The sequence below is a fragment of the Pongo abelii genome, chromosome 3 (genome assembly GCF_028885655.2).
Source record: "Pongo abelii isolate AG06213 chromosome 3, NHGRI_mPonAbe1-v2.0_pri, whole genome shotgun sequence".
Taxonomy (NCBI): domain Eukaryota; kingdom Metazoa; phylum Chordata; class Mammalia; order Primates; family Hominidae; genus Pongo; species Pongo abelii.
Genome location: NC_071988.2, coordinates 35,471,599 through 35,498,675, shown reverse-complemented (window position 1 = coordinate 35,498,675; position 27,077 = coordinate 35,471,599). Strand labels below are relative to the sequence as shown.

General features: G+C 35.3%; 1 protein-coding gene across 5 annotated transcripts in view; it reads left to right on the top strand.

Annotated features, from left to right (window-relative positions):
• ARAP2 (ArfGAP with RhoGAP domain, ankyrin repeat and PH domain 2) overlaps window positions 1–27,077 on the top strand; it is a 249,271-nt gene that overhangs the window by 66,245 nt on the left and 155,949 nt on the right. For all 5 annotated transcript variants that reach the window (XR_010139659.1, XM_024246354.3, XM_054553813.2 and 2 more), the window contains exons 9-15: window positions 478–656; window positions 11,489–11,604; window positions 13,428–13,627; window positions 16,920–17,005; window positions 17,812–17,994; window positions 18,947–19,121; window positions 19,590–19,724. Coding sequence is in view for 4 of the 5 variants with exons in the window: in XM_024246354.3 (XP_024102122.3) it covers window positions 478–656; window positions 11,489–11,604; window positions 13,428–13,627; window positions 16,920–17,005; window positions 17,812–17,994; window positions 18,947–19,121; window positions 19,590–19,724 (1,074 nt within the window). In the remaining variant the exon portion in view is untranslated. The remainder of the gene's footprint in view (window positions 1–477; window positions 657–11,488; window positions 11,605–13,427; window positions 13,628–16,919; window positions 17,006–17,811; window positions 17,995–18,946; window positions 19,122–19,589; window positions 19,725–27,077) is intronic.

Sequence of the window (27,077 nt, the reverse complement as noted above, 5' to 3'; positions counted from 1 at the left end):
GGTTCCAAGTGATTGTTTGAAAATAGGATTTTCGGGATCTTTGAGTAACTGACTTGCCACATACAATCTGTTAATTGTTGGGTAGCAATATCACATTCTTCTATTAAAAGAAAATCTAATCTCATGAGTGATCTAAAAGAGGGCTTCTCAAATATTAACAGGGATACAGAGCATCTGTAGTTCTTTTTAAAATGCAGCCTGTGATTCATCAGATCTGGAGTAGGGCCTGAGATTTTGCACTTCTAATAAACTCTTAGGTAAAGCCAATGGAACTGATTTCAGGACAACTGGATAGTGTTACTCCTTTTCCCTCAAAGAATTGAGTCATTGGCCCTGTTTACAGTAGCATTTAGATTGTGGTTGTGGGAAAGAATCTGTCACTTATGTGTTGCAAAGAGCGTGGATTTCTTCTTGACATTTCTGTGTCTATGTAACCTATATATGGATTTACGTATTTTCTCCTGTCTTTATTTTCAGAGGAGAGAAATGACTGGATCAGCATACTATTAAATGCACTGAAATCACAATCCCTTACCTCGCAGTCTCAAGCTGTTGTTACACCTGAGAAATGTGGATATCTTGAACTGAGAGGCTATAAGGCAAAAATTTTTACTGTGTTAAGTGGAAACAGTGTGTGGCTTTGCAAAAACGAACAGGTGAGCTCTGTTATAGTCATTGCAAATTGCTGCTATTTTATTATAGTAACGACTATGTTTTGTTTGGAAGAATTATTAGTGATTTTACTTATAGAGTCTTGTTTTGGCATTGTGTACTCCACTAAATATACCAAAGAAATAGTGATTTTGTTGAATTTTCTTGGTGTCTCCACCAGCAAGAAAGTACCTCCATCAAACTTGAAACTGGACATCACCTTTTGTGGTATTGAGGAAGTAAAATTATTGAAAATAATTTTTGAAAAGTATTATTTAGTTGAAATAACATTATACAACTACATGAGAGAACAATTAAGGACCAATGAACCCTTACAGCTGTTGATGAAATAGGACCAGTTCTGCACCCTGTGCTGCTTTTATTTTTTGTGATATAAAATTATAGGGTAAGCACAGGTATCATATTTGCTTGAGTTTACAGAATATTATTGGCCTGTTTTATTTTGAGCAGTTGTATGTAAGGTATATATATATATATATATATATATATACACACACTCACACGTCTACATAAGTACAAATTCAAGTGCACATACATACATACATCTAGCTATACACACATATCACATCTACATAAATAAAATCGATTAAAATTATTGGTTACTAAATTTGATTAATATCAAAGGACTCAATAGAGTATTTAAATGTTTTGATGAGTCTGATGGTAAACTAAAATTTTAACAAATCCTGTTAGCTTTGTTTGATTCTGTAGACTTTCTTTTTTCTAACATTCTTTGTTTTTAATATGTATATGTTTTTAATATGTATAATATATAATTCTTTACCCCTTTTTTTTGGAAGAACTCCTTTTAAAATCTTTCAGCCTAGAATATATTAGATGCTTAATAATTGTGGAATTGAACTGTGCACTTTGGATAGCTGATCTAAGATGAACTCATTTTATGATACATTATTATGGGTTATAGTAAGGTGGAATATAAATGCTGACTATTTTTTATAACAAAAATAGGAATATCAAAACAAATAGTAGTTTCAGAACAATTAACTATAGGTATCCTCTGAACTTTAGTGTGAACTTACACATTAAATATTTTGGAGGAGAAGATGTCTTAGCCAATTAACAGTTGAAGGCATCATCAAGCACTCTCGGCTTATTAATAATGTGGGTAGTTAGCATATTCCTCAAGCATAGCTTAATAATGTATACAAATTGAATATGAACATTTCAGTCTACAAAATAAGATGATTGCAGCTTTTCTTATTGGAATGGAGGTTAAAAATGCATAATTTGCATGTATCAGTATGGAAGTTACTCTGCCAAATTAACTGAGGTATTCAGTTTATACTTGCATAGACCTGATAGCAAGACTTGATAGACTTGCATAGAGTTCAAATGATTAGTTTCGTTGCTTACATTAAACTGTCTGAGTTTCTGTTATTCTCTAGGAATAAGATAGATATTTAAAAAGTTTTATTAACACTTTCTGATTAGTGAAAATGTACATGAAATTATTGCCTTAGTATTAGGAATTGAGTGTGAAAAGCATAATGAATACTATTTGCTGAGTACCAGGTAGAATGGTAATTAATTTGTAGACATTTCCTTTTAATCTTCACCACAAATATAGGAGGAAGACATGGTTGTCTATGTTTTGTAGATGAGGAAAATGAGGATTAAGTAATAGGTCTAGGAATTACAGTTTATAATGCAGAGTTGAGTTTAAAACCAGAACTGTATAACTCTAATTCTAGCTTCTTAACCACTCTACAAACTGCCTTTTTAAAGTCTAGGTTGAAGAGAAATTTTCTGACTTGTGAACTTTTAGAAATAGCCTAAGGATTCTTTCATTGAATAATTTAGTTGCCCAGGAGTTTCAGGGTATGCTTTCAATAAACATTGTATACCATGTCAGGCACACTAAAAATGATGGGTTTACTGAGAAGGACACAAGTCTTGTCTTCCAAGAGGAAAAGTCAAACAAGACCAGAATATATGATGGATGGTGAGGTCAGTGCAATAATAGGTTGTACAGGAGTTACAGAGAGGTGCAAAAAAAGGACATCTGATGAAGTCAGTGAATTAGAAGCATTTCCATGTACATGAGAAATGAGTATATTCTCCTTAAAAATTAAAGCATTAAGGCTGAACCCATCTCCATCTTTTGATAAGTAAACATATTTTTATGCTTGTATGCAAGTTCTTCTCTATGCATTAACATACATATATACGTATATATACACACACACAAATACACACCTTTAAAATGTATACTATTGTTTGTGTATATGTATGTGTTTTTAAAATTGCATTATATCATATGGATTCAGGTCTTAAGGGACTTGGTCTTTAATCAGTCTTAAAGAACGAGTTGGCTCAAAAATGAGCCGATAAGGAAGGCCGTCCACATTCAGGCTCTGTCATACCATTCCATTTTCATCTATTTTCACATCCTGGTATGTGTCTTTTTCCGCAGAGGAAAGTTGCCCATTGGTTTTCTCCCATGATGGCGCACATGTGAAAAACCTGGTAACATGCTGAGTAAAGGGTCTTCCTCCTCAATGCAGAGGGCTTTCTGCCAGTGTGGGCATCAACCTGTGTTTTAGGAAAAGCACTAAACAATAGTAAGATGATTTGATGCAACTTCGAAAAGTTTTGTACAAGCACACACACACACAGTAATCTTGTGTATCTTTTAAAGGTGATGAAAAAAATCTATTCATCATAAAAATGTAAGTGATGTTAGATTTGAACCTCTGTATCTTAATTTATGTTGGATTTAATTTAGTGACATGCAACAAGGCTTACTTTTATTTTAAAATGGGATTTATTGCCCACATAACTTAATAGCATGAATAGAATAAAAAATAATGAAATTGACCTACACTACCCTAACATAGGAACTATTTTGATTTTTCTTGCCTCTAATTTATACATAGTTTTAGTAATTTACTTTGGCAGTTACTCCACAGAGAGTAAACAGACAGTGGCTAGAGGTGGAAGGGTAGCTATTACAGCAAATGTTGAAGAGTTTTTTAAAGAGGAATCTCATTTATTGCAAAGAAGATTGGACTGGGAGGTTGCAGTTGTGGGTTTTTATTCTTGTTCTGCTATTAATTGGCTCTGGTAATTAAGTTAGTCTCTTTAGGTTTAAATGGCATTATGTGAATAAGGGAGATGGATTACTATCTCTTAGGCCATTACTTAAGTTGCATGTTAAAATTCCACATTTCTGAGCTCATTTCAGATTTGTTAATTCAGAATTTCTGGAAAGGAGTTGTAGAATCTGAATTCACAAAAAAGCACCCCAGGTGATTCTGTGATGGATGAGCCAAAAACACACATTGTAAAACACTGCTCTCAGTTGTTTTCTTCTTAAAGCCTAAAGATAGGTTTTAAGAAGAAGTGGAAAATAACTATGAAAATATTTGTAAAAACATTTGTTAGAGTAGAAAATGGCATAGTAAAAACTGACACTCAGATTCTTTACCTAATTACCATGCTGCAAAACAGTGGGGTGCTAATATCACATAAATTAAATGTCATCCCTTAAATATTTAGCACCATTTCACAACTGTGTTCTGCCTTAATTTTTGCACATTTTCTTCCATTCCTTATCTCTGCTTATGTTTTGGATGCCTGCAATGTGTTATAATATGACAGTTTTTTCATATTATTATTTCAGCATTGTATAAAATGAGCTGTGTAATTGGGTTTGTATAGGTTACACTATAGTGACCATGTTCCTGGATTCATTCATCCACGTGACACATGTAGGGGGCATCTTCTCATTTCTGGGCACTGCTCTAGAAACTAGAGGTACAGTGGTAACCCACAAGATCTCTGCTTTCTGGGGCCTTCCTGATGGGGTAACACATAATGTCAAATAAATAAATTAGGTTTCTGGTAACCTTCTATATATAGCCTTGTCTTCCTTTCTGATGATGATGATTATTATTATTGGCAAGAATTCCTATGACCTGTTCCTCAAGAGTAGTTTACATTTAAAATGTTACAGCTATGTGATAGGAATCCAGTTACATTATAACCTTAAAAGTGTTAGATTTATCATTTTTATATTCCCAAATTGACAGTGTGAATATTTACTTTATTCACTTCTGTGTCCTCAGGCAATAAGCTAGCACTCAGTAAACATAGGTAGGGTGAACTTGTTGAATTAATGATCATTTATAGCTGTTTTTGTTTTGACAGAAGAGTTTTTTTCCCTCCAATTCTCTTTAAATTTTTTTTTCTCAAATTTTCTCCTCATCTTCTTTGTCCATTTATTTATTGGGATCTTATGTCTTTCTTGCTAATTACTTTATGCTGTTTATATAAGAAAGACATGAATCTTCATATTTTCTACAATTTTTTCTGAACTATTTTGTTTGCTTTTCATTTGTCAGTTCCTTTTTGTTTTGTAGAAATTTTGTTTATGTACTAAAGTGTTTTTTAATCTGTTCAAAGCTGATAGAGCTTCCGTATTCTGGAACAAAAATTATTTTGTAAATTATTTATCTTTAAATGATAGGGGTATAGTGTGTAAGTCAGAATTTTTTAAAAGTTTAAATAAGGTAATCAAATATGGACATATATTTAAATATATGAATTATTAAATAACTGGTATTGCTAGTTGAAAGGAATTTCTGCAAGTGGACATGAGGAAGAGTTAAGACAATTGGCGTTGGTTTCCATTTGTTCTGTTGTCCTGACAACCAGTCTCCCTTCTTCTCTTGATACTTTTTTTTAATATCATGTTAATATTAATGAATTCATTACAACCAGATGTCTTGCTTGGTGGGTTTGGGTATCCATTTGATGATAATTGTGGCATTGAGGTTTTAACTACATAAACTCACTTGATTAAACATTCTCAAATCAGGGTATAACAAGCGACTCATCCTCCCTCATTCCCCCCCAACATAATGTTCCCTGGTGTTCTGGCATGGGAGTGAAACTCTAATAGAATTTAAATAGACCTCATAGGGCGATGGGTTGTGTGGCACAGAAAGGAGCAGCAGGATGGAGGTGGTGGCCTCAAATTCTCTGGGTTTTGTATCTGGCCAAACTCTGCATCTGGTGTTTCCCAGGAAAGCTGGTGCCAATGTCATACAATGCCACATCTGTTTTCAACAAATGTTTAAGCACCGAGTTCTTAAATTCCTGGCATGGAAACCTGGCATCCAGTAATTCCAAAAATAGGTTTGAGATTTCAGCAGATTTGGGGTTAACAAACCCTTCCTTATTTTTCTTTTTAGGAGTCAGTTTTGTATTTTCCTCTTTCACTTTGTAGTTTTAAAATGTAGTTTTCGCCAGGTTCTGTTGCTGCAAATTCATATGAATAACCCGTTTCAGTATCTTGGTAAATATTTACCATTAATTCTATCTGAATGTTTAATATGGAATCATTGGTATGAATACTTTCTGTAATTATTAAAAAATGGAAATATTTATATTGAAGATAAATTCTGCTTTTAGTACCCTAAAATGAAAGAATTAAGTGGATGTATCAGACCCTTAATTTATGTTGCTTTATTTACCCTTTATAATAATACTATGTAAGGTAGACCTGACTATTTTCATAAATAAGGAAACTGAGGTCTACATAAACTAAATAACTTGCCAGTGATCAAACAGCCAGTAAATGGCTCAGCTTCGATTCTCCCTAGGTCTGACCTGCAGTGCCCACATGGTCATTGTAACACCCTTGCAGTGGCCAGATCTGCTAAGCCAAGCATAGCCATTGTTATTTTAGTGGGATTCATGATTCTTGACATCCTACGTTCTATCACAGCAAATTAAATTTAAAATATTGCTTACTTCAGAATCTATTTTCAGCCTTCTACTTTCTATGATAGTATAACTCTACCCACTGAATTTTTGTGCTACTGTCTTTTTCAATCCAGTTTATAGCATTTTAAAGGTTGATAGTTTGGCTTATCCCTGGCTCATGCCTATTTTTCATAATAAGAATAAAGCTTGCAATCAGATTGTAGTTAATGGGCAATTTATTTTTAGTTTAGTTGAACATTTACCATTCACATTGCATTCTATTTTTTAAAAATTATGCCTGCTAGTTATTTTTGGACAGAACATTTTTTTTTTGTAATTAAGTTTTAAATAGATACTATGTTCAGTTGGCTTCAAATTCAAAAGGTATAAAATAAAAATAATGATAACAAGAGTTAGCTAGTCCTGTGTAGTACTTACTGCGTGCCAGGCATTCTTTTAAACATTTTTTTTTATTATTATTATACTTTAAGTTTTACGGTACATGTGCACAAGGTGCAGGTTTGTTACATATGTATACATGTGCCATGTTGGTGTGCTGTACCCGTTAACTCGTCATTTAGCATTAGGTATGTCTCCTAATGCTATCCCTCCCCCCTCCCCCCACCCCACAACAGTCCCCAGAGTCTGATGTTCCCCTTCCTGTGTCCATGTGTTCTCATTGTTCATTTCCCACCTATGAGTGAGAACATGCGGTGTTTGGTTTTTTGTCCTTGCGATAGTTTACTGAGAATGATGCTTTCCAGTTTCATCCATGTCCGTACAAAGGACATGAACTCATCATTTTTTATGGCTGCATAGTATTCCGTGGTGTATATGTGCCACATTTTCTTAATCCAGTCTATCGTTGTTGGACATTTGGGTTGGTTCCAAGTCTTTGCTATTGTGAATAGTGCCGCAATAAACATACGTGTGCATATGTCTTTATAGCAGCATGATTTATAATCTTTTAAACATTTTTGTTCCATTAATTTAACCCTCACGAAAGTGATGCTGTAGGTGCTACTGTTATCCCTATTTTGCAAATAAGTGAACAAGCAAGAGAGGAATACCTGAATAAGAAGACTGGTCTGGGTTTTGTCCTTTGGCCAGTCAAATGTCACAACTTTTGGAAGGCCTGTTAGGAACACAACTCTCTCTTGTGGGTTGGATTCGGTACCCCTACCACCAGCCTTTTTTTTTTTTTCTTCACCTACTGCATTTTTCTGTTATCTCATTTTTAGACCAAAAGCTTCCCCAAGGCAGATACCCAGTCTTATGCTTTTTTGCAGCCCAAGGACTATGCACAGTTTCTGGCACAACTAGGTACTTACTAAGCACTGCTTTGCTTTGCCAGGACTATTTTCCCATTAAAAAATGACTGTATCTGCTCTGCTTACTTCACAGAACTATTTAGGAAATCAAACGAGAGTTCATAGCTGTTTGTAAACTTCATAGCATGCACAAATAGATATTATACCAATTACAGAGTCCACTCTATATGCTTAATGAAGACAGATGCTTTTAACACCTCTGGACATTGACACAGGAGTTGGCACCCAGGACAAATAGGATCTCACCAATCCAATGTGTCATCCTGTTCTGGCCTGCTTATTTGAAATTGATAGTCTTAATTATTTCAAATGGTTTTTGGTTTTTGTATGTTCTGATTGCATGCATTCTACAGAAGCAGATAAAATGGAGTCTTTTTGGTTTTCGTTTGTAGAGACAGGGTCTCACTATGCTGCTCAGGCTGGTCTTTAACTCCTGGCCTCAAGCAATCCTCTCACCTTGGCCTCCCAAAGCGTTGGGATTAAGGTGTGAGCCACAGTGCCTGGTCAAGAGAGAAGTATTTATGTCTTGATAGTTACATATTGCATACTTACACTGTCTAAATTAGTTGCATAATGGTTCTGCTATCTAAATCAGTGTTTCTTGGCATTGACCACATATAAAAGCCATGAGGTTGTACTTTTGTTTTTGGAAATTAAAAATTCTTAGGTTCTGCCCCCAGATTCATGGAATCAGAGTCTCTGGGTGGGAGGGAGAGATCACCACAGGTAATTTTTATGAGTATCTAGGGATGAGATGTATTCTAAACATGTTCTAAATACTGTCTAAATACTGTGAAAATAATGACTTAATGTCCACAATTTTTTAATAGAAAATGCAGTTGTTTCATATATGATAGCTCTTAAGAGCACTGACATTTATTTTGTTACTCTTATGTATATTTTACAGTCCATTTATGCTGGTCAGTTCTGTAGATACTCGAGTTACTCAAAACCATATGGCCATGGCAAGCAGCTGATAAGTGGGTGGTGCGGTGGCTCACCCCTGCAATCCCAGCACTTTGGGAGGCCAAGGCAGGCAGATCACAAGGTCAGGAAATGGAGACCATCCTGGGCCAGCATGGTGAAACCCTGTCTCTACTAAAATACAAAAAAAGTTAGCTGGGCCTGGTGGTGCACACCTGTAGTCCCAGCTACTCGGGAGGCTGAGGCAGGGGAATTTCTTGAACCTGGGGGGCCGAGGTTGCAGTGAGCCGAGATCATGCCATTGCACTCTAGCCTGGGCGACAGAGCAAGACTGTCTCAAAAAAAAAAAAAGGTCATCTTTGCCTTGTTTGGGGGAAATTTGGGGTGTTAACCAGCTAGCACTCCCTTATTTTAACAGAAATTACAGCTTTACATGTGGACATTTTATGACTTGCTGTGGAGATGAGCAGCCATCTATTCATGCAGGAGCCTTGATGAGGCTCATCAGTTTCCATAAAAGGTTGTCATTCTTACCATCTGCTAGTATGATGGTCAGAGTATTATGTGTCCCCTTAGTAACATACAGGACTTGCAGGCCAGGCCCGCATCAGAGAATATAACCTGGAGTGATGTGATACACAGCTGTTGTCAAATGCCTCATTATGGAGAATTGTTTGAAGGACATGCAGTCCACGTATTTATTCTAGAGTTTATTTATTTATTCTAAAGTTTATTCCTGCATCAATGTGAGCCATCAAAAAGCTGTTTTAAAAATGCCTTATCTTGCTACTCCTACCTTACTTAATTTCCTCACTTGTGAAAGAGAGATTGAGTTCCCAATCACATGCATTGGAAGTTTATCCAACGGGTATGTGATCCAGCAGGAGCATAGCTGTGGATAATTGGAGAATTTAAAAAAAATTAATAATCAAGTATAACCCTGTGCCAATAGGCTGAAACTTATTAAAACGAGGCAGATTGGAAAAGCTTGATTTCCTTCCTTCCGTAGAGATCATGTTAAGTGCCATTTTTCATTCAGTGGGCTTACTATACAAAGTGGAAGTGTGGCACTCCCATTCTCATTATTTTACAGCACTCAGCATTTCTCTGCATCTTTTCTTTTATATCACTGATTTTCAGTTTCTGGCTAGTTTCTCCTAGTAAAGTGAGCCATTAGTTCTTTCATCAGAAAAAAAATTCAGTTGATGATTTGTTTTCTAAATGAGTCATTTCCTTATTCTAACTAAAAACTTTATTAAAAATGTAAGAGAGGCTTTCCCGCAATTTGCGTCTGGAAACTCTGGATACTGTTACAAGTTGGGGGGCATTTGTTATAGAATTATTTTTCTCCACTTTATAAGCTGGGAACACATTAGTACTAAATGACAAAAACCTGAAGAAGAGCTTAACTAGATGGAGATTTGTTTTAACAAATCTGGTGGTGTAGGCAGTTAAGAGTTGGTACTACCAGAGAACAGGGTTCTCCCTATTTTTGTCCTCACTTTGGCATCCTTAGAGCCTAAGAATTTGTCCTCAATCTTCACTTTTCTAGGATTGTGAAGTTCTAAAATGACTCTGTGCTTCTAGCAGTTACTTCCCCAGAAGGTGGAAAAATAAGGGCTGAAAGGCTTTCTTCTTCTAAGGCTTTTCAGCCCCTCTTCCTCCATCCTACCAGGAGTTGTTTAAATTTGATTGAAGGAAACTACAACACATGGCCACTTCTAAGTGTAGGGGAGAGGAGAATATACTTCTTTTACTTTTGGCGTATATAGCAGGAGAGACAAAGAGAAGAGGCAGATGAATGGCTTCTTTCACAGTCTCTAACAAGTGTCCTTACTGAAAATGGGCCAGTATTTTTTTTTTTTTTTGTATTTTGCCTTTAATATTGCTACTTTTCTTTAGTCATACTTTAGGAATTCAGAGCACATTTAGTCTGAATTTATTCAAATAGGTCATTTTTTGATGTACATATTGTTTTGTAAAGTGTGGAGATTATTTAATTGATAAGTCACATTCTGAAATCCATGTGGGTAGATGATATATTGCAAACTTTAATGCTTTTAGAATGCAGAGTCTGTTGTAGCCTTTTGAACAATTTTGAATTTTCATGAGACAAGCTGAACATAGTAACTATAGATTTTGAACAAACGGCAGTTTTTATACCAAAGTAGCAGTAGAGGAGCTTTTTAGGAATCTGATTGAAGGGAGATGAAAGCAATAAAATATTGGAAATGAGGTAAAATTGTTTACCTCATAAGACAAGTAATGCTTTTGTTGGAGAGTGAATGAGGAGAAAAATAATGATAAACAGCAGAGGTAATCTAAGATAGTAAAACAAGGAAAGAGCAATCAGATTGGGCTCCAGATCTTTTCTACCACATACAACTAGCTGAATTTTCCATGTAACTTTCTTCCTTTGTGCCTCAGTTTTCCCATCTTTTTACATAACTAGTAATGATGCTAACCTCCTAGTATCATTTCCACCTAGGAAACTGCTTGACATATATCAAGAGGTAGTTAATATTTAGCTTCCTTTAATGAATGGATAAAGGTGAATATTGTGCCTACTTTCAGAAGCGAAGCATGTCTAGTTCAGTGTCGGTGGCCTAGTCAATGTTTCTTTCACATGGAAGAAACCCATACGCTATCAATACTCCGACTGTCAAGCTTAAGTTGGCCCAGTGCTATTATGTATTGAGAGTGGCTACCTAAAGTGAGACTGACTTTGTTGTAAAATTTGGTAGAATTTATTGGAATTTAGAAAATGTAATTATACTTTCAAAATCTTTTTTTTGTTTCTTTATAGTTTTTTATGTTTTTCTCCAAACTAGGATTTTAAGAGTGGACTTGGTATTACCATAATTCCTATGAATGTAGCAAATGTAAAGCAAGTGGACCGAACTGTGAAACAATCTTTTGAAATAATCACTCCCTATAGGAGTTTCAGGTAAGCTATTTTTAAACATTTTGTGTTCGTACTACTATAGGAAAGCTTGGGTGATCCACCTTTATGTTGTTCGTGGTGATTTTTCTCTTGTAGGCCATTTAAAATTATCTTCCTACTTTTCCATATTGTCTAATTTGTTAGCCGCTATATAAAAACACCTTGTAAAAGTGACCTCAATAATCACAAAACATGCAAAAATATTTATTTCATGAAATTTGAGTAATTTCTTAATACTTATTTTTCTTACTAGGCATGGTGTATGTTATTTTTTTTTGAAAATATATGATAAATTCCTTCTCATTTAGAAGGAATAAAATAAAAACATATTACATTGTCTTTAAGTTGTATTGCTATTTATCTTCTTTTAGCCTGATCAAATACAATCCCTCATTTAAAGTCAATTCCTAATTACATTTGTTCCATATGATTTCCTCCAGGGCTTAAAATGATATTAAATTTAATGAATCTCATAGCACCTATTGATCCAAATATTTTAGCATTTTTTTATATATCTGGTATTATGGTATTCTACTAATTGCATCATTATGACAATGAAACAGATAAAGTATTAATATGGTTTAATAAACTAAAATGACTCTATAGTTTTAGTATACAGAATAGGCATAAGTCAACATCTTTTGAGTTCAACTATACTAATTTGTTTGTTATAAATAATCACATCACATGGTAGTGGGTAAGTCAGAGGCAATTGTTCTAGGCCTTTAAAGGACTAACAATTAGGAATTTGAAATATACTATCAATTGTAGTTACTCATTTTGCCTGTTAAAATATATCCATTGCCTCAAATTTTGAGAAAAAAATGATTGCATAAAATTAACAAGCTTTATTTTTACATTTGCAGATTCTAGCCAAAACTAAAAATATAGATATTAATATATTGGCTGTGACAAATTTCTAGTAGAACCAGAAACCACTAAGAGTGATGGAATCCTAAAGAGCTTCAAAAAGTATAATTCATGTAGGCCATTTATTTTTAAGGATTATTTAGAATATGTTAGCTGTGATTTTCATTATATTTCAAAGCATTTTCCTCTTTACAACAGAAAATTTTAATATGAATCAGTTTTGTGGGTCATTGACCGAGTATGTAGCACTGTAGTACATTCCTTTGCACATTGCAGGGGCTCAGTAAATATTTCTTGAAGGAATGAACAGCTGTTTAATGTTTTTATTCATTCACTCGAGTTCCCAGTAAACATTAAGATTCAGAATAAATCAGAACGTGGCTAAAAATGTGTTAGAAAACTGTTAGAATAGTAACCACTTAAAACTTTTTTGATTTCCCAGTTTCTTAGAACCATCTGGGCATTCTTCTAATTAAAAAAAAAAAAAGAATCTATTCTTAAATCTGAAAAAAAAGTCACATTTCTGGTGGGTGTTTTTGATAACATAGTTTCAGACTATCATGGCATACTTGCTTGGCAAAATATTCCAGTAGCCCTGAAACTCTGCCAATAATCTCTTATTGATGATTACATAACCATTGCTTAGGAAACATAGCCTCTTGTTTAGGCTTGTGACCTAACAAGGCAAATTTTATGTTTTCTTTAGAAAATGTGTATGTTAATTTTGGTTTAAGATGCGTAAACAAAGACATAAGCAATGTGGAAAATTAAAAGGAAAAAACACGATTAAGTTAAGTTAAATGATTTTTAACAGAAAAGACAACCCAGAACTGCCTAGCAGCCATATTTTTCAGCTGTTGTTTAATTTGTGAGTGAAATGAATATGCAAACTGAACATACTGCTTAATTGGCCTTTACAAGGGAGATCGATAACACAGAAACGTTAATTGTTTCAGCTTTACAGCCGAGACTGAAAAAGAGAAACAAGACTGGATTGAAGCTGTGCAGCAATCAATAGCAGAAACTCTCTCTGATTATGAAGTAGCTGAGAAGATTTGGTTCAATGAATCCAACAGGAGCTGTGCAGATTGTAAAGCCCCAGATCCTGACTGGGCATCCATCAATCTCTGTGTTGTCATCTGTAAGAAGTGTGCAGGTAATTAGTGACAAGTTATGCTCATCACTGCTTTGTGGCAGATTGGCTTGAATGCTCTTCATTGTTGTATATTATATATCCTAGCTAATGGTTGTGAAAAGTAAAACCAGAGAAAGCTTATTACATTTAAATCAAATTCAGAAATGAGTCTAAACTTCTCTTATGTATGACTTAGATATAAAAATGGATTTTTAAGCATGTAATCATATTTTGTGCCTACTGGTCCATGTATAGATTTTAAAAAGACAGTGTTGAAAATTCTAGATTTTAGGTGAGTATGTTTTAGTATGGATCCTGAACAAGCTTGCATCTTTAACTTGAAGATTTGTCCACCTTTCCCCAGTCATTTTTGGTAAGACATATTTTTCACCTCAGTGTTGTTTTGAGCACTAAACTTCATATGCCAGATCTGGTATCTCTTATAATAAGAATTTTTATAAAGAAGCATTTCACAAGACTATTGATGTTTATGAATATAAACCAGTACAATGACTGGTTTTCTTCTTGCGACCTCACACTTGACAACCTGACATCTCAGTGTATTTGAGAGCTCAGACAGTTGCCCAAGTGAGTGGAAGGAAGTGGACCCCAGCTTAGGTGTGTGGTCATGGAAGTTTTGGAGAAAGTTAACCATAGTCTAAACTTCAGTTCTCCTGGACTACCTGTGTCCCACCACCTTCTCCACCACTGTATGTACACACGCACACACACACACACACACACACACACAAATGAGAGAGAGAGAAAGAGAATTCAACTCGAGTACTAGGCACTGTGCTGCTGTGGGGAATTAAAAACGTGTATAAGACATGACATTTCCTCCACAATAATGAGACAAATTTTGGACTAGAATGCAGTGAGTAGTGCAGTTACAGGAGTTGCTTCAAATCCTGAACGCTTTTCTAGAGCACTATTCAGCTGCATTTCTCATCAAACTAAGATAGATTTCCTCACCAGCTAATTAATAATATCAATCACAACAAAAAATGCCAGTGAATCACCTTCTACTTTGTATTTTATCCCATCCTTTTCTTCTCTCCAGTTTCATTGGAAGAGATGGCCTTTGTGCTGTTCACAGCTGTTTTTTTCTAGCTTTGCTTCCTTTCTTTCCTCCCTCCTTAGGATACCAGTTCATCATTTATTCACTCTCTTATGTAAGTATTCAGCCATGGTTTCTTTTGTTTCATTGTATAGACTTGCACAAGTTTGTCTCATTACCACCATCAGGATTTCTAAAAGTTATCCATTTCCTTCTATGTGTCATTCTCTGTCCCCTTTTTTTTTCATAGACAAGATATTATGAAAAGTTGTAGTGTGCATAGGTTTTTTTCATTCCTTTAACTTCTTAAGTTTTCTTCAGCATTCTGTAATCAGCTACCTTTTAACTGCTAATCAGCTACCTTTTCTCTCAACTGCGGTACAAATCTTTTCACCACATTTACCAACGTATTTTACCTCTCAGTTTCGGTGTGGTCACTTACTATCTTTATTATTGTCTCTTTATTTGAGTCTCTCAACAACATGTCTTTCTATGACATCCATCCTCTCTCAGCTTCCAAGATACCAATCTCTCTTTGTGTTCTTATTACCAGTCTTTTTTTTTTCCAGTATTTTTTTTCCATGTATTTCCATGCTTGTGAAATACATGTGTTCCCTTGGGTTACATTCTCACTTCTCTTTTACTGTGTTGCTCCTGAGTGATATTATTTATCACTTTAATTCCACACTCATTTTTAAGCAAATGATTCTCATGCTGTTGGACACCAAACTCTTACGATTATATGTCTACTAGAATCTCTACTTAGATTTGCCAAATACACCTCAAATGTAACATGTCAAAAATGGAGCCATCATTGTTCCCCTCAGCCCATTTCATAAAACTGCACATTTTCATATATTCTCAATCTTGGTCAAAAGCAATACTGTCTATGCTGCACTCTCAAAGCCTAGAATCTGAGACACCTTCTTGACCCTTCCTCTTTCCTTCAAACCCACCAAGTCTCATTCATTTTATTTTATCCATCTCTCTCAATCTGTCTGCTCCATTTTGTTTTCCTGCTGCCTCAACTCAGAATCTGTCATGCCTAGGTTACTGCAGCAGTCCCTTTCATCTCTTCTACAGGCTTTTAAGTTTTTACCTTCTGGGTACTGTATTGCCTGTAGGTAGTCATTATAAATGCAAACCTATGCAGATTTTTTCCAAGGGAATTTAGGGCTTTGTGCTTTGAATAGTTTCTACCTAAAAAAAAAAAAAAAGACAAGAACCTCTCACCTATTGTAGGGAAAGGAATGAACATTCATTGTTCATTAGACAAAGGGCCCTTAAGATCAAGGATAGTGGACTGTACACTTTTTTTCCTTCTCAGCTTTGAAATAATCTGACATAGCCTGGTTGCTCCGTAATGACCGAATGATGATTTATACAGCACAATTGAATTGACAGTAATAAAATTCTGGGCTCTTACTCTCTTCCAGACATATTTGCTGAATAAAGTATTCATGTCAGATTTTTAAGTACACACTTATTAGACATGTAACTAGTTTTACAATAGTCAAGTTTTTGTAACAGTAAGGAAATATTATCTGCATTTACATACATGGGGTTTTAGCAAGCTTTACAAAAGGTTTTCAGTGGCCTATTTCTAGCTGATTACCAAATGAGGAAATATTTATACATGTGTCTGTACATATGCACTCATGCACATATATATATATTTTTAAGTGTAGTTCTTTTTTTTTTTTTTGAGACAGAGTCTCACTCTGTCGCCCAGGCTGGAGTGCAGTGGCAAGATCTGGGCTCACTGCAAGCTCCGCCTCCTGGGTTCACGCCATTCTCCTGCCTCAGCCCCCCCGAGTAGCTGGGACTACAGGCGCCTGCCACTATGCCTGGCTAATTTTTTGTATTTTTAGTAGAGATGGGGTTTCACCGTGTTAGCCAGGGTGTTCTGATCTCCTGACCTCATGATCCACCCACCTCGGCCTCCCAAAGTGCGGGATTACAGGCGTCAGTCACCAAGCCCGGCCAAGTAGTTTTTTGTTTTTTTGTTTTTTTTCAATGCAGATGCTGATGATGATTGCTGCTGTTTTTATTGTAGCCAGCTGTGATTTGTCTAATTCTCACCACTACTGTTAGTGCTCTTGTCATCTTGTCATTGAGGAAAGCACGTATTGACGTGTTTTAAGTTGAGAAGATACGCAATGAACATGCACAGACATATGCACTTTTTTTCAAAACATGGTAAAATAAATTTACATACAAATAAAATAGAAATGCAATTGTGTTTTACTCTAGGACAGCATAGATCTTTAGGACCAAAAGATTCCAAGGTTAGAAGTCTAAAAATGGATGCTAGCATTTGGAGCAATGAACTCATCGAGGTGAGTCCTATTTAACCTGAATGGGGGTTGTGGTAGGGGTTCAGTTTGCAGAGAATGGGAGGAGGTTTGCCGTGGAGTAGGGTGGCAGGAATTTTTCTCAGGGCTGTTTGATAAAGTTCTCACCACATTATGAAAATGGCTTATAGCCTTTTTGATAGTAGTAACTCTTTGAGAATGCTTCCTAAATGAGATAGTTATTTTAAAAGTAAAAGTACAGAAGATCCTTAATAAGTACTTAGCAAGTTTTGCCAGCTTATTTTTTTTTTAATGCTAGAACTGTATGTGTGTGTGTGTGTGTGTGTGTGTGTGTGTGTGTGTTTTAAACCCAACATGGGTAAAATAATAGGAGAGTGAATGAAAACATTTGGAAAAATTTACTGTTCTTTACCTTGGCCATACTCTGTCATTAACTGTGATAGAGGCTACTTTGCTGTGTCCTGTCTGCATTTTCGGCTCTTGTTCCACCACCAAGCACTTTAGACAGCATTAGCCCACCTACTCGGCCATTTAAAGTGAATCTGTCTCAGTTTGAGTGTCAACGAATGAAAATACTTTTGCTACAATTTGTGTTGTTTGCAATTCTCTCCAAGCTAATTTTTTTCCATTATTTAAAGTGACTAGGCTGTATTAAAAACTGATCATAGTATCTGCTTTCATACTTCCTTTTTCTGGAATAGTTGAGTCTTTCATGTGTTTTCCTGTATTTTATACTAAGTTATGCTTTAATTTGTAATATAATTCAGTTTCCTGCAGATTCAAATAAATTTTATGAACTGATATATTATGGGTTTTTTTTGACAATTCAGCTTTTTATTGTCATTGGAAACAAAAGAGCAAATGACTTTTGGGCTGGTAATCTTCAAAAGGATGAAGAATTACATATGGACTCACCAGTAGAAAAGAGAAAAAACTTTATTACTCAGAAATATAAAGAAGGAAAATTCAGAAAAACCTTTTTGGCATCTCTCACCAAAGAAGAATTAAATAAGGTATTCAGTTAAACATAACAGCAGACATAGATTTTAATGTCTTTTTAATGATTTGCCAAGGTTCTTGAGAAAAAGTAAAAAATCTTATACTGTCTGACAAAATTATTAATTTTATTTTATTTCCTTTTGTGAGATTATTTCAGTGGTTTCCCCCTTGTTTCACTTAAGGATTCGTTGTCAAAAGAGCATAAATTCTTCCCCCATAATTGAAGTTTCCCGCTAACTCATGTTGCCACAATCTGAGGATTTGGAAGCAAATGGGGATCCAGTAAAGTGAAGTCTGAGGACTGATATAATGTGGGAAGAAAGGATGAGAAGAGATGTAGAGGCAGCTTATTATTTCAAGGCAAAAGAAAAAAAAAAGATTCTAGCAGTTCCTATTGTTTGTACAAAGATGATATATAACATAAGTCAATAATTTTTTTATTGCCTCTTTCTCACTGTTCTTCCTCCTTCCTATCCTCAGCCCCTGAGGGGAAGATCCTGAATTTGCTTTGCACTCATCTTTCCATTTCCCATAGCACTTAATAATTCAAATATTCTGCAGCTCCTGATTAGATTGGAAAATATATATTAACGTTCACATGAAAAACGCTTAATGGTTACTTCATTATTGTATTGAAATATTTTGATTCTCTGTGCATCAGCCATTATCATAGTATGTAAGCATAAAAATGTCTTCCAAAGCAAGTATGATGGATTAGGTTTAGAAGGAACATCATAGCAACCAAACAATGAATTGAGACCTGGAGGTCTTGGGTTGTAATTTAAATTCACAGAAACCAGGCCTTTTGTGCCTATTGCCTAATTCATGGCATAATTATTATTAGCCGCCTTAGGATAAAAGGAATACAGACTTTATCCCATACATGAATTGTTAGACTTTCACTCATTTTAATAGCTAGAGTCTTATTTTCTTTCCTTAAGATGTGTATTTTCTTTTAATGACCAGGCTCTGTGTGCTGCTGTAGTGAAACCGGATGTTCTAGAAACAATGGCTTTGCTGTTCAGTGGAGCAGATGTCATGTGTGCCACTGGAGACCCCGTGCATAGCACCCCCTATCTGCTAGCCAAGAAGGCTGGGCAAAGTCTGCAAATGGAATTTCTCTACCATAACAAATTCTCAGGTTCGTCACTGTCTCTTCATTAACCTGGTCTCTTCCGATATATCCATAAAAGGACTGAAGCATAAATCTATTTATTTTTCAAATAAGAGAAACCATCAGAATGAAGAAAAATGTAATTACCAAAGAGATGGAGATGCCTAAGACTATTTTTTATATCATTTCAATAAAAAGTTTAGGAAGTCAATCTTTTATATTCCCTTAATCTTATAAATGGAAGATTAAAATAGCTAATCCCACATAATCATTTCCACCAACATTAAATCCGATTTTCATATATGAATAATAAACATGACTTAAGTGCTTATTTGCAAATTTTATGCAAAGTAAAATAAATATCCCTCTATAATTATTCTTTGGTAAATTTGAAGTAGTTTTTCTTCTAGCTCAAAACTCATGTACATATTATAAACAAAAGGAAAATTGTTTACATTTTAGATTTCTTGTGCCTTATTTCTTTAATTTTTCTAGATTTCCCTCAACATGATATTCATTCCGAGGGTGTATTAAGTCAAGAGTCTTCCCAGTCCACATTCCTTTGTGACTTTTTGTATCAAGCTCCTGCTGCTGCTTCTAAAATCTCTTCGGAGAAAAAACTGCTTGAAGGTATTTTTTCTATTCCTTTTAGTTATTATCGGATAAAAACTTTATTCCATTATCAAAACAATTAGGTTTAGATTTTGTTTTTTTTTTTGAGATGTTAGATTTGATCTCCAAGTAGAGATTTTTTGAGGATTTATAAACGCTTCTGGGTACAAGTATTATTTCATGTACTGCAGCAGGGATTTACCGTTGGGTTGGAATGCTGAGTGAATTCTCAACAGAATTCACTTATGTCTACCTTAAGGCTAACCAATTCTGTTTCAAGTTATAAAGGTTATTCCGAAAAAAAAAAAAAGTGAAACTCAGCCCCTTTCCTTAGGGACGGACACCCCAACTGGCTCGCCAGATAATGTAGATAAATGTGAACACATAGGAAGAAATTCAAGTTTTTAGTACATATTCAATTGGAGTACTAAGTAATATCAAATAGTTCAGTTTTTTTTTTTTCTGATGAAAAGTGTGTGTGTGTGTGTGTTTAAGTAAAATAAAACTTAAGCTTGGTTTCAAAAAATGATGGGAGTCTGATTTAACAACATATTATAGGTTTGGGGAATTATCTGAGTAGAGTCACAATGGGGCATTTATTTATTTATCCTTCCAACTCCTTGTGTCAAACCGATGCTAGGTATTGGGAATTTAAAAATGACTAAGACACAGTCCTTATGCTCATGTATATACATTGGAACAAGTCTGAGAAATATAGGCAGGAAAATATAATGCAGTCTGCCTTACTGTAACAAACAGTGTAAGAGAGATTAAGCTGTACATGCCAATTGATGGTGGCCATTGATCGGCTCGGGAGCCTAGCATTAATTCACTAGGTGGTATAATTCAGCTATATTACTCAATCAAAAGAACGATAGGATGACAAACTCACTGTAGAGTGTTAATCCTCATGTATGTGATTTGAAGTTCTTATTTCAATATAAAAGCTTTATTTTCAAATATATAATATAATATATCCTAAAGCAGAATTATGCTGAGATTAACTATGCATTATTAGATTTTCCTGAAAAGAATAGCTGTCCTGTAGTGAGTGAGCATGTACTATGTGTAAGGCATGGCTTTAGGTACTTTACATACATTAATTGTAATCCTCATGAAAGTCTGCAAGATTGTTGATGTGATGTCAGTTTTCACCTGAATAGTGAAGCTCAGCGTGAAGCAGAATTTTACACCTGATTTGTGTTATCATTGTTACAGAAGCACTTTGGCTTTGGTCAAAGCGTGACAGCCAGATGACAGTAGAATGGCAGAGCATTTTTATCCTTTGAATTAGTCGTTTTTGATTCTTTCAACAATTGGTTTTTGTCATCCTTTACACAGCCTAACCAATAATAAATGTCAGATTTTACTGAGTTCTTTTTTTGTCTTCCATTTTTACTGTTAGTATTATCCCTAAGTAGTTAAAAGATAAGTGATCAGAAGATGAAAGTTCTTAGACAGTCTGTGAATTGACTATATCAATCATCAAAATAATTAAGGTACTTTAAGAAAAGTTTAGGAGAATGTTTCTTCTAAATACTGGGATATCACAGACTCACTCTTCAAACCACTTAACTTTTATAAAGATCAAATGGGGATCAAAACATGAGATTTTCTTCCTAAGGCTTTTCAATATGTTGTAAGCATTCTGCACGTTAAAAATAAGCTTTATTTTATTTTTTGACAATTGTGGTTATAATGTTTATAAACTTACCAGTCTTCTTTAATATTTTCTTGAAACAGATTGGTTTTTAAATTTACTCAAGTACCGCATTGATGTAATAAACAATTGTAACTAAATAATTCCTTTTTAAAATATATTAACGATGGATTTTTGGTTAAAATTTATTTAAAAAAAGAAACTGATGCATTATCTGTATATGTAATTTAACTAGGGATATTTTTCCATTTTAAAACATTGCATTTTAGGTAATACGAAAGTGAGCTTTTGTATTTTGTCTGTATAATTCAATAGCAATGATTTTAGTGAAAATAATCTGGCAGGGTATTCTTTGATTGTCTTAATATCTTCCGTCCAATTTACCAGCAAGTTCTATCATTTCAAACTCAAAACAGATCATGAAGCAATTGGCTACTCTTCGTTTCCACTGAAGTCCTCCCAGCCACAGTCACCATCCTGACCTACCTATGCTGCAGAGCCTTCCTTAATAGTCTTTCTGTATTTACCCTAGCTTCCCTTCAAAACTATCTCCAAAAAAGAGGCTTATCTTTTTTGTTTTCCTGCCTTCCTTCCTCCCTTCCCTTCCTCCCTCCTTCCTTCCTTTCTTCCTTTTTTTTCTTTCTTTCTTTTCTTTCCTTTTCTTCTTTCTTTCTTTCTCTTTCTTTTCTTTCTCTCTCTCACTCTTTCCCTCCCTCCCTTCCTTCGTTCCTTCCTTCCTTCATTCCTTTCTTCCTTCCTTCCTTCCTTTCTTTTTCTTTCTCTTGCTCTGTCACCCAGGCTGGAATGCAGTGGCACCATCTCAGCTCACTGTAACCTCTGCCTCCCAGGTTCAAGTAATTATCCTGCCTCAGCCTCTTGAATATCTGGGATTATAGGCATCCACCACCACACCCAGCTAATTTTTGTATTTTTAGTAGAGATGAGATTTCACCATGTTGACCAGGCTGGTCTCGAACTCCTAACCTCAAGTAATCTGCCAGTCTCAGCCTCCCAATGTGCTGGGATTACAGGTGTGAGCCATTGCGCCCAGCCAATTATCTTTAAAAATGGAAATCACACAGGTAGTCAGGAGCCTGAGGTAGGAGGATTGCTTGAACACAGGTTGGGCTACATAGGAAGACCATGTCTTCTAAAAGTAAACAACAACAACAAACAAACAGGAAAACTGATCATGTAATTCCATTGCTCAAGTATATTTAGTGGCTCCTCATTCTAGAATATAACCTTATTTTTTATTGTGATCTAAAAGACCTTTTTAGGAGAATGGTGTGAACCCGGGAGGCGGAGCTTGCAGTGAGCCGAGATTGTGCCACTGCACTTTCCAGCCTGGGAGACAGAGTGAGACTCCGTCTCAAAACAAACAAACAAACAAACAAACAAAAAAAGACCTTCTTGTACCTCCCTCCCTTCATCTCCTTCATCTACTGTTATTCCTCTCCATGGTGGCGTGGTCCTCTACGTGGTTACTTGCCTGGCTGCACTGGTTTCCTCTTTATTCCTGGAACATGCCAAGTCCTTTTCTGCCTCTTCTGGACCTTTTCACCTGCTGTTCCCTATGCAAAGAGGGCACTTCCCCTAGTCTGGTTCCTTCTTCTTATTCAGGAATCAATTCGGTGTCCCCTAGTTAGTGAGGCCTCTCTGGCACCCTGCTAAAGTGTGAGCCCACTGCCAGCCCTTCTCTTTCATAGGATGCTGTGTGTATTTGTCCTACCACTGATCACATGGAGATGATCCTATTTCCATTTATTTGTTTCTCTTTCTCCCTGAAGTGAAAGCTCAATGAGGCATCAGCTTTTTCTAGCTTGTCAAGGATTATCAAATCTTTGATACCCCAAACAGTGTCAGCACATGGTAGGACATGATAAATATTTGTGGAATGAATGAAGAATCATTTTTTAGGGAAGTTACTACTAGTGTAAATGGGTGACTCATATATCAATATTTTGGTTTTGATCTGTGGATAAAAAGATATAATTGCTGGCACAAAGCATATTTTGTGCAGAAAGCCCCTATTTACAAAAGAACAGGAAAAGTTGAACTATCCAGAAAAACTTCTGAATTTGTTTCTTTTTCACCCTTGAAGTTTGTGCAATAGTGTTGTTTCTGTTGAACATCAGATTTATGGAAAAAAATAAATTATTTGGAAAGTTTTAGAGATTAAAGTGTGATTGTCACCTTTGCCTCTGAAAGCAATCACCTGGATGCTACCACTCCATCAGCACTTGTCAGGACAGCCATAGAGCAAAATGGTTAAAAACAAAGACAAAAGTCTGAGAATAAAATGCATGCAGTCCCAGAGTTACAGAGGCTTCAGATTGTCAGTTCAGGTTTTTAAGATTTGAAGTTTTTCTAGCCTCTGGTTATGAAGACTGATCTGTATTTTTCTTTCTTTTTTTTTTTTTCTTTTCAATTTAGTGTTCATGAAAAGAAAGATGGATTGCTTTTGTTGAACCTAAGTACACCGTTGAATAATAGCATCCTGGTTTTGTTTTCCCTTTTCTCACCTCAACCATATTTTTTCCCTTGATATCTTACCTTGATTTGTTTACATAGTGTTTGATTTTTAAAAAGAAAGTGGTTGATGTTGATTACTAGAAATTCTATATCTGTCTGTTTATATTTAACTTTGTAGATTAGCATTGAGGAATTTTGAAGATCTTTTGTTCTGTGAAATCCTAGATTGTATAGCTTAAAGATGTTTTTCCAAGGCTAAATCACATGTATTTTAAATGAAAAGGATTACTAATGTATATTACTGTTTGTAGTGGGTGCCAAATACTATTAATTTAGGAAATTCCTCATCATGAAACAAATTCAGTTTCAAAAATAATAGTTTTGTTTTAACTACCTCAGCTGTATTGTACACATTCTTTACCGTAATACATTTTTTGAGTTGAATGTATGTAGTTCAAGCATATAACAGATACAGTGAGTAACTGTGTGCAGGCATTAAGAGGGCAGCTTCCAGAACCCATCTTCCTGTTAAGTTAAAGCAGCAACTTTCAGAACCCAATTGCATGGGGTTCCTTCCCCAGCTCTGATGCTAAGTACTTAGTGTGACCTCAGGAATGTCGATTAACTGTTATGTGCCAGTGAAAAGGGCACAAGGAAGGGGCACAATATAACTGACATAATTGGGTTGGTCTGAGGATTCAATGAGTTAAAGCATGTAAAATGTGTAGAACAGTGCATGGCACATAAATGTGATGATGATGATGAAGAAGAGGAGCAGTGAAGGGCTTATGTTTAAACAGTTTCCCCTGGCTTCCAGTTAGCCTTTGAGTTTAGGTATGTTGTCCTGTAGGCTGTAGCTGACAATCAAGGTGTCCAACTATATTATGCATATCATTCCGTGGTAGCATTTCAGTGGGTCACCTCTGGGGAGTTCTTTACCTGTGCTTGAGTAAATCCTGTCGTAATGTTTTTCTTCACTGATCCCAACATGAAGATTGAATTGAAAGAATGAATAACCCCTCTTGCCAGTCCACTAACTTTACTTGCATCTTACATATAAGTTCCTGTTTATGGAACAGCTGAGGCCTGAGTGTCATTCATTCTGTGGCCCCAATTTTATGTTGGTAGACAGCTTCCTTTAACAATTAAAATGACTTGTGGAGCAGAGAGGGTTTCATGGAGGGTACCGACATTTCTCAAAGTCAGATTTAGGTGTGAATATCTAAATTGGCCCAAGCAGACCAGTATCATACAACATAATCTTGTTAAACCTTTAAATTGCTTCCCATATCAATGGGAATGTCACGATTTCCTGTCACAGCTTCCTTATTATAAACCCTCAAAGACAATATGTGCACCTGCCTTGTCTGACTTCTGGCCCATTTCACTTACAAAAATAAAGCTAAGAAATGGTTACAGAAATGAAAATGCTACAGGACTGACTCTCCTGAAGCTTATTATTCTACCTGAAAATGAGTTTGTACATACCCTTTTAAAGAGATCTGTCATTTGTTTCCCATTAGAATTTACGTAATGAAATTCTGCAGTCACATTTATGTTATGCTTAATTGATTTGGCACTGTTTGTTTAAGACCTTTGAATGGCTCCCACTTGTCTAAGTGAGAGAGGCACAAACTCCTGAACACCTGTCAAGTGAGACTCTTGGGGTCTGGCCTCTGCCATGAACCTGCAATCTTGTTTCCCATTTCCCAACTTCATGTGTAATCTGATTCTCTGGGCAAATAGGGTTTTTGCAGTTTCACCTTTCTATGACTTCCCTCATACTGTTCTTTCCTGGTATTATGGAAGGATTGTAGCTCTGAATGCATTTTTTGCTACTTTAGAAACATGCCTCCGAAATCATAAGGGATTATTTTATAGACTTTTTTCTTTGCAGTTTTTTTTTTTTATCACTTCAGTATGGCGAGGGTGCTTACCTCCTTGGATGCTTCTAATCTACTAAAGAGACAACCTGCTGGTTATCATTTTGGACACATCTCCCCTTTCATTGGATTATAAGCTGCCTGATAACAGGGGTGGATCTCCTAATCTATGCCAATGATTATCTATGTAATGAATAATTGTGCATTTTTTAATTTATTCTCTTATGAAGATTCTTCTAGACATCTGAGTACATTGTTTTGAAATTACTTCCAAACTCCCTTTGATTCGTATTTTGACTTTACCTTTTCTTATATTTTAGAAACTCGCAATGAATGTTCATTTAAAAATTGTGGCTTTTCATGATTTTTATCTGACTGTGCAGGGCATACACTGTGACTCAGGATTTGAGGGCCCTGGAATTATATATCACCTTTGACCAGGAATTGCTTTGGTCTCTGTTAACTTTCTTTTCCAGTGCCCATAAAGGATTTGTTTATGCTATTTGCTTCCACCAGTTATGATTGGACTTTTCATTTGGTAATTAATTTTCAGAATACTGTGTCCTATCTAGCTCTCTAGGTGTCACCGTTTTGATGGTTACCCCTTGTGATTGTTTTTTGAAGCCAAAAACATTGTGTTATTTTCTTTCATGTCACCCCCACACCCACCTAAGATTCTAATCATATGCTAAAGGAAAAATTTGAAATTAGTTTAATATATTCTTAAACTTTTAAATTAGTTTGACTAATAATCTGAGACTTACAGAAAAGTTCTAAGAATAGTGCAACTAATTCTCATATACATTTTACCCAGAGGTATCAATTATTAGCATTTTACATTTGCTGTATTTTTCTTTCTGTGTATGTGTATATATATGCCTGTGTATAATACACATACATATGCATCATATGTATGTATATACGGGTATATATTTATTTATCTCATACTTTATATGCACACTTAAAAGTAAGTTGCCGACATGATACCTCTTTACCTTTAGTACTTCAGTATGCATTTCTTAAAAAGAAAGGCATTTATAAATAATGCTTTAAAGTAACCACAGAACAGTAATCCAGCTTCAGAAATTATCTAATATATAAACTTTATCCATTATATCTAATATATAGACCTTAGTAGTCTTAATGTCTGTAGATGTAATCTATATTTTAGGTGATGTTCTGATTTAGCCTGCAGATGGTAGTGTGCTGACTTCAGTATAAGATGAATTTGAAATCTTCTGAACAAGCATTAAGGGCCCTGCAGATTCTGACCCTTCTTCCTTTGCATACCTACCATAAGCTGCAGTCTCACTTTTCATGCTACATTTTGGTTTTCCTTTTATTACTCTGTAC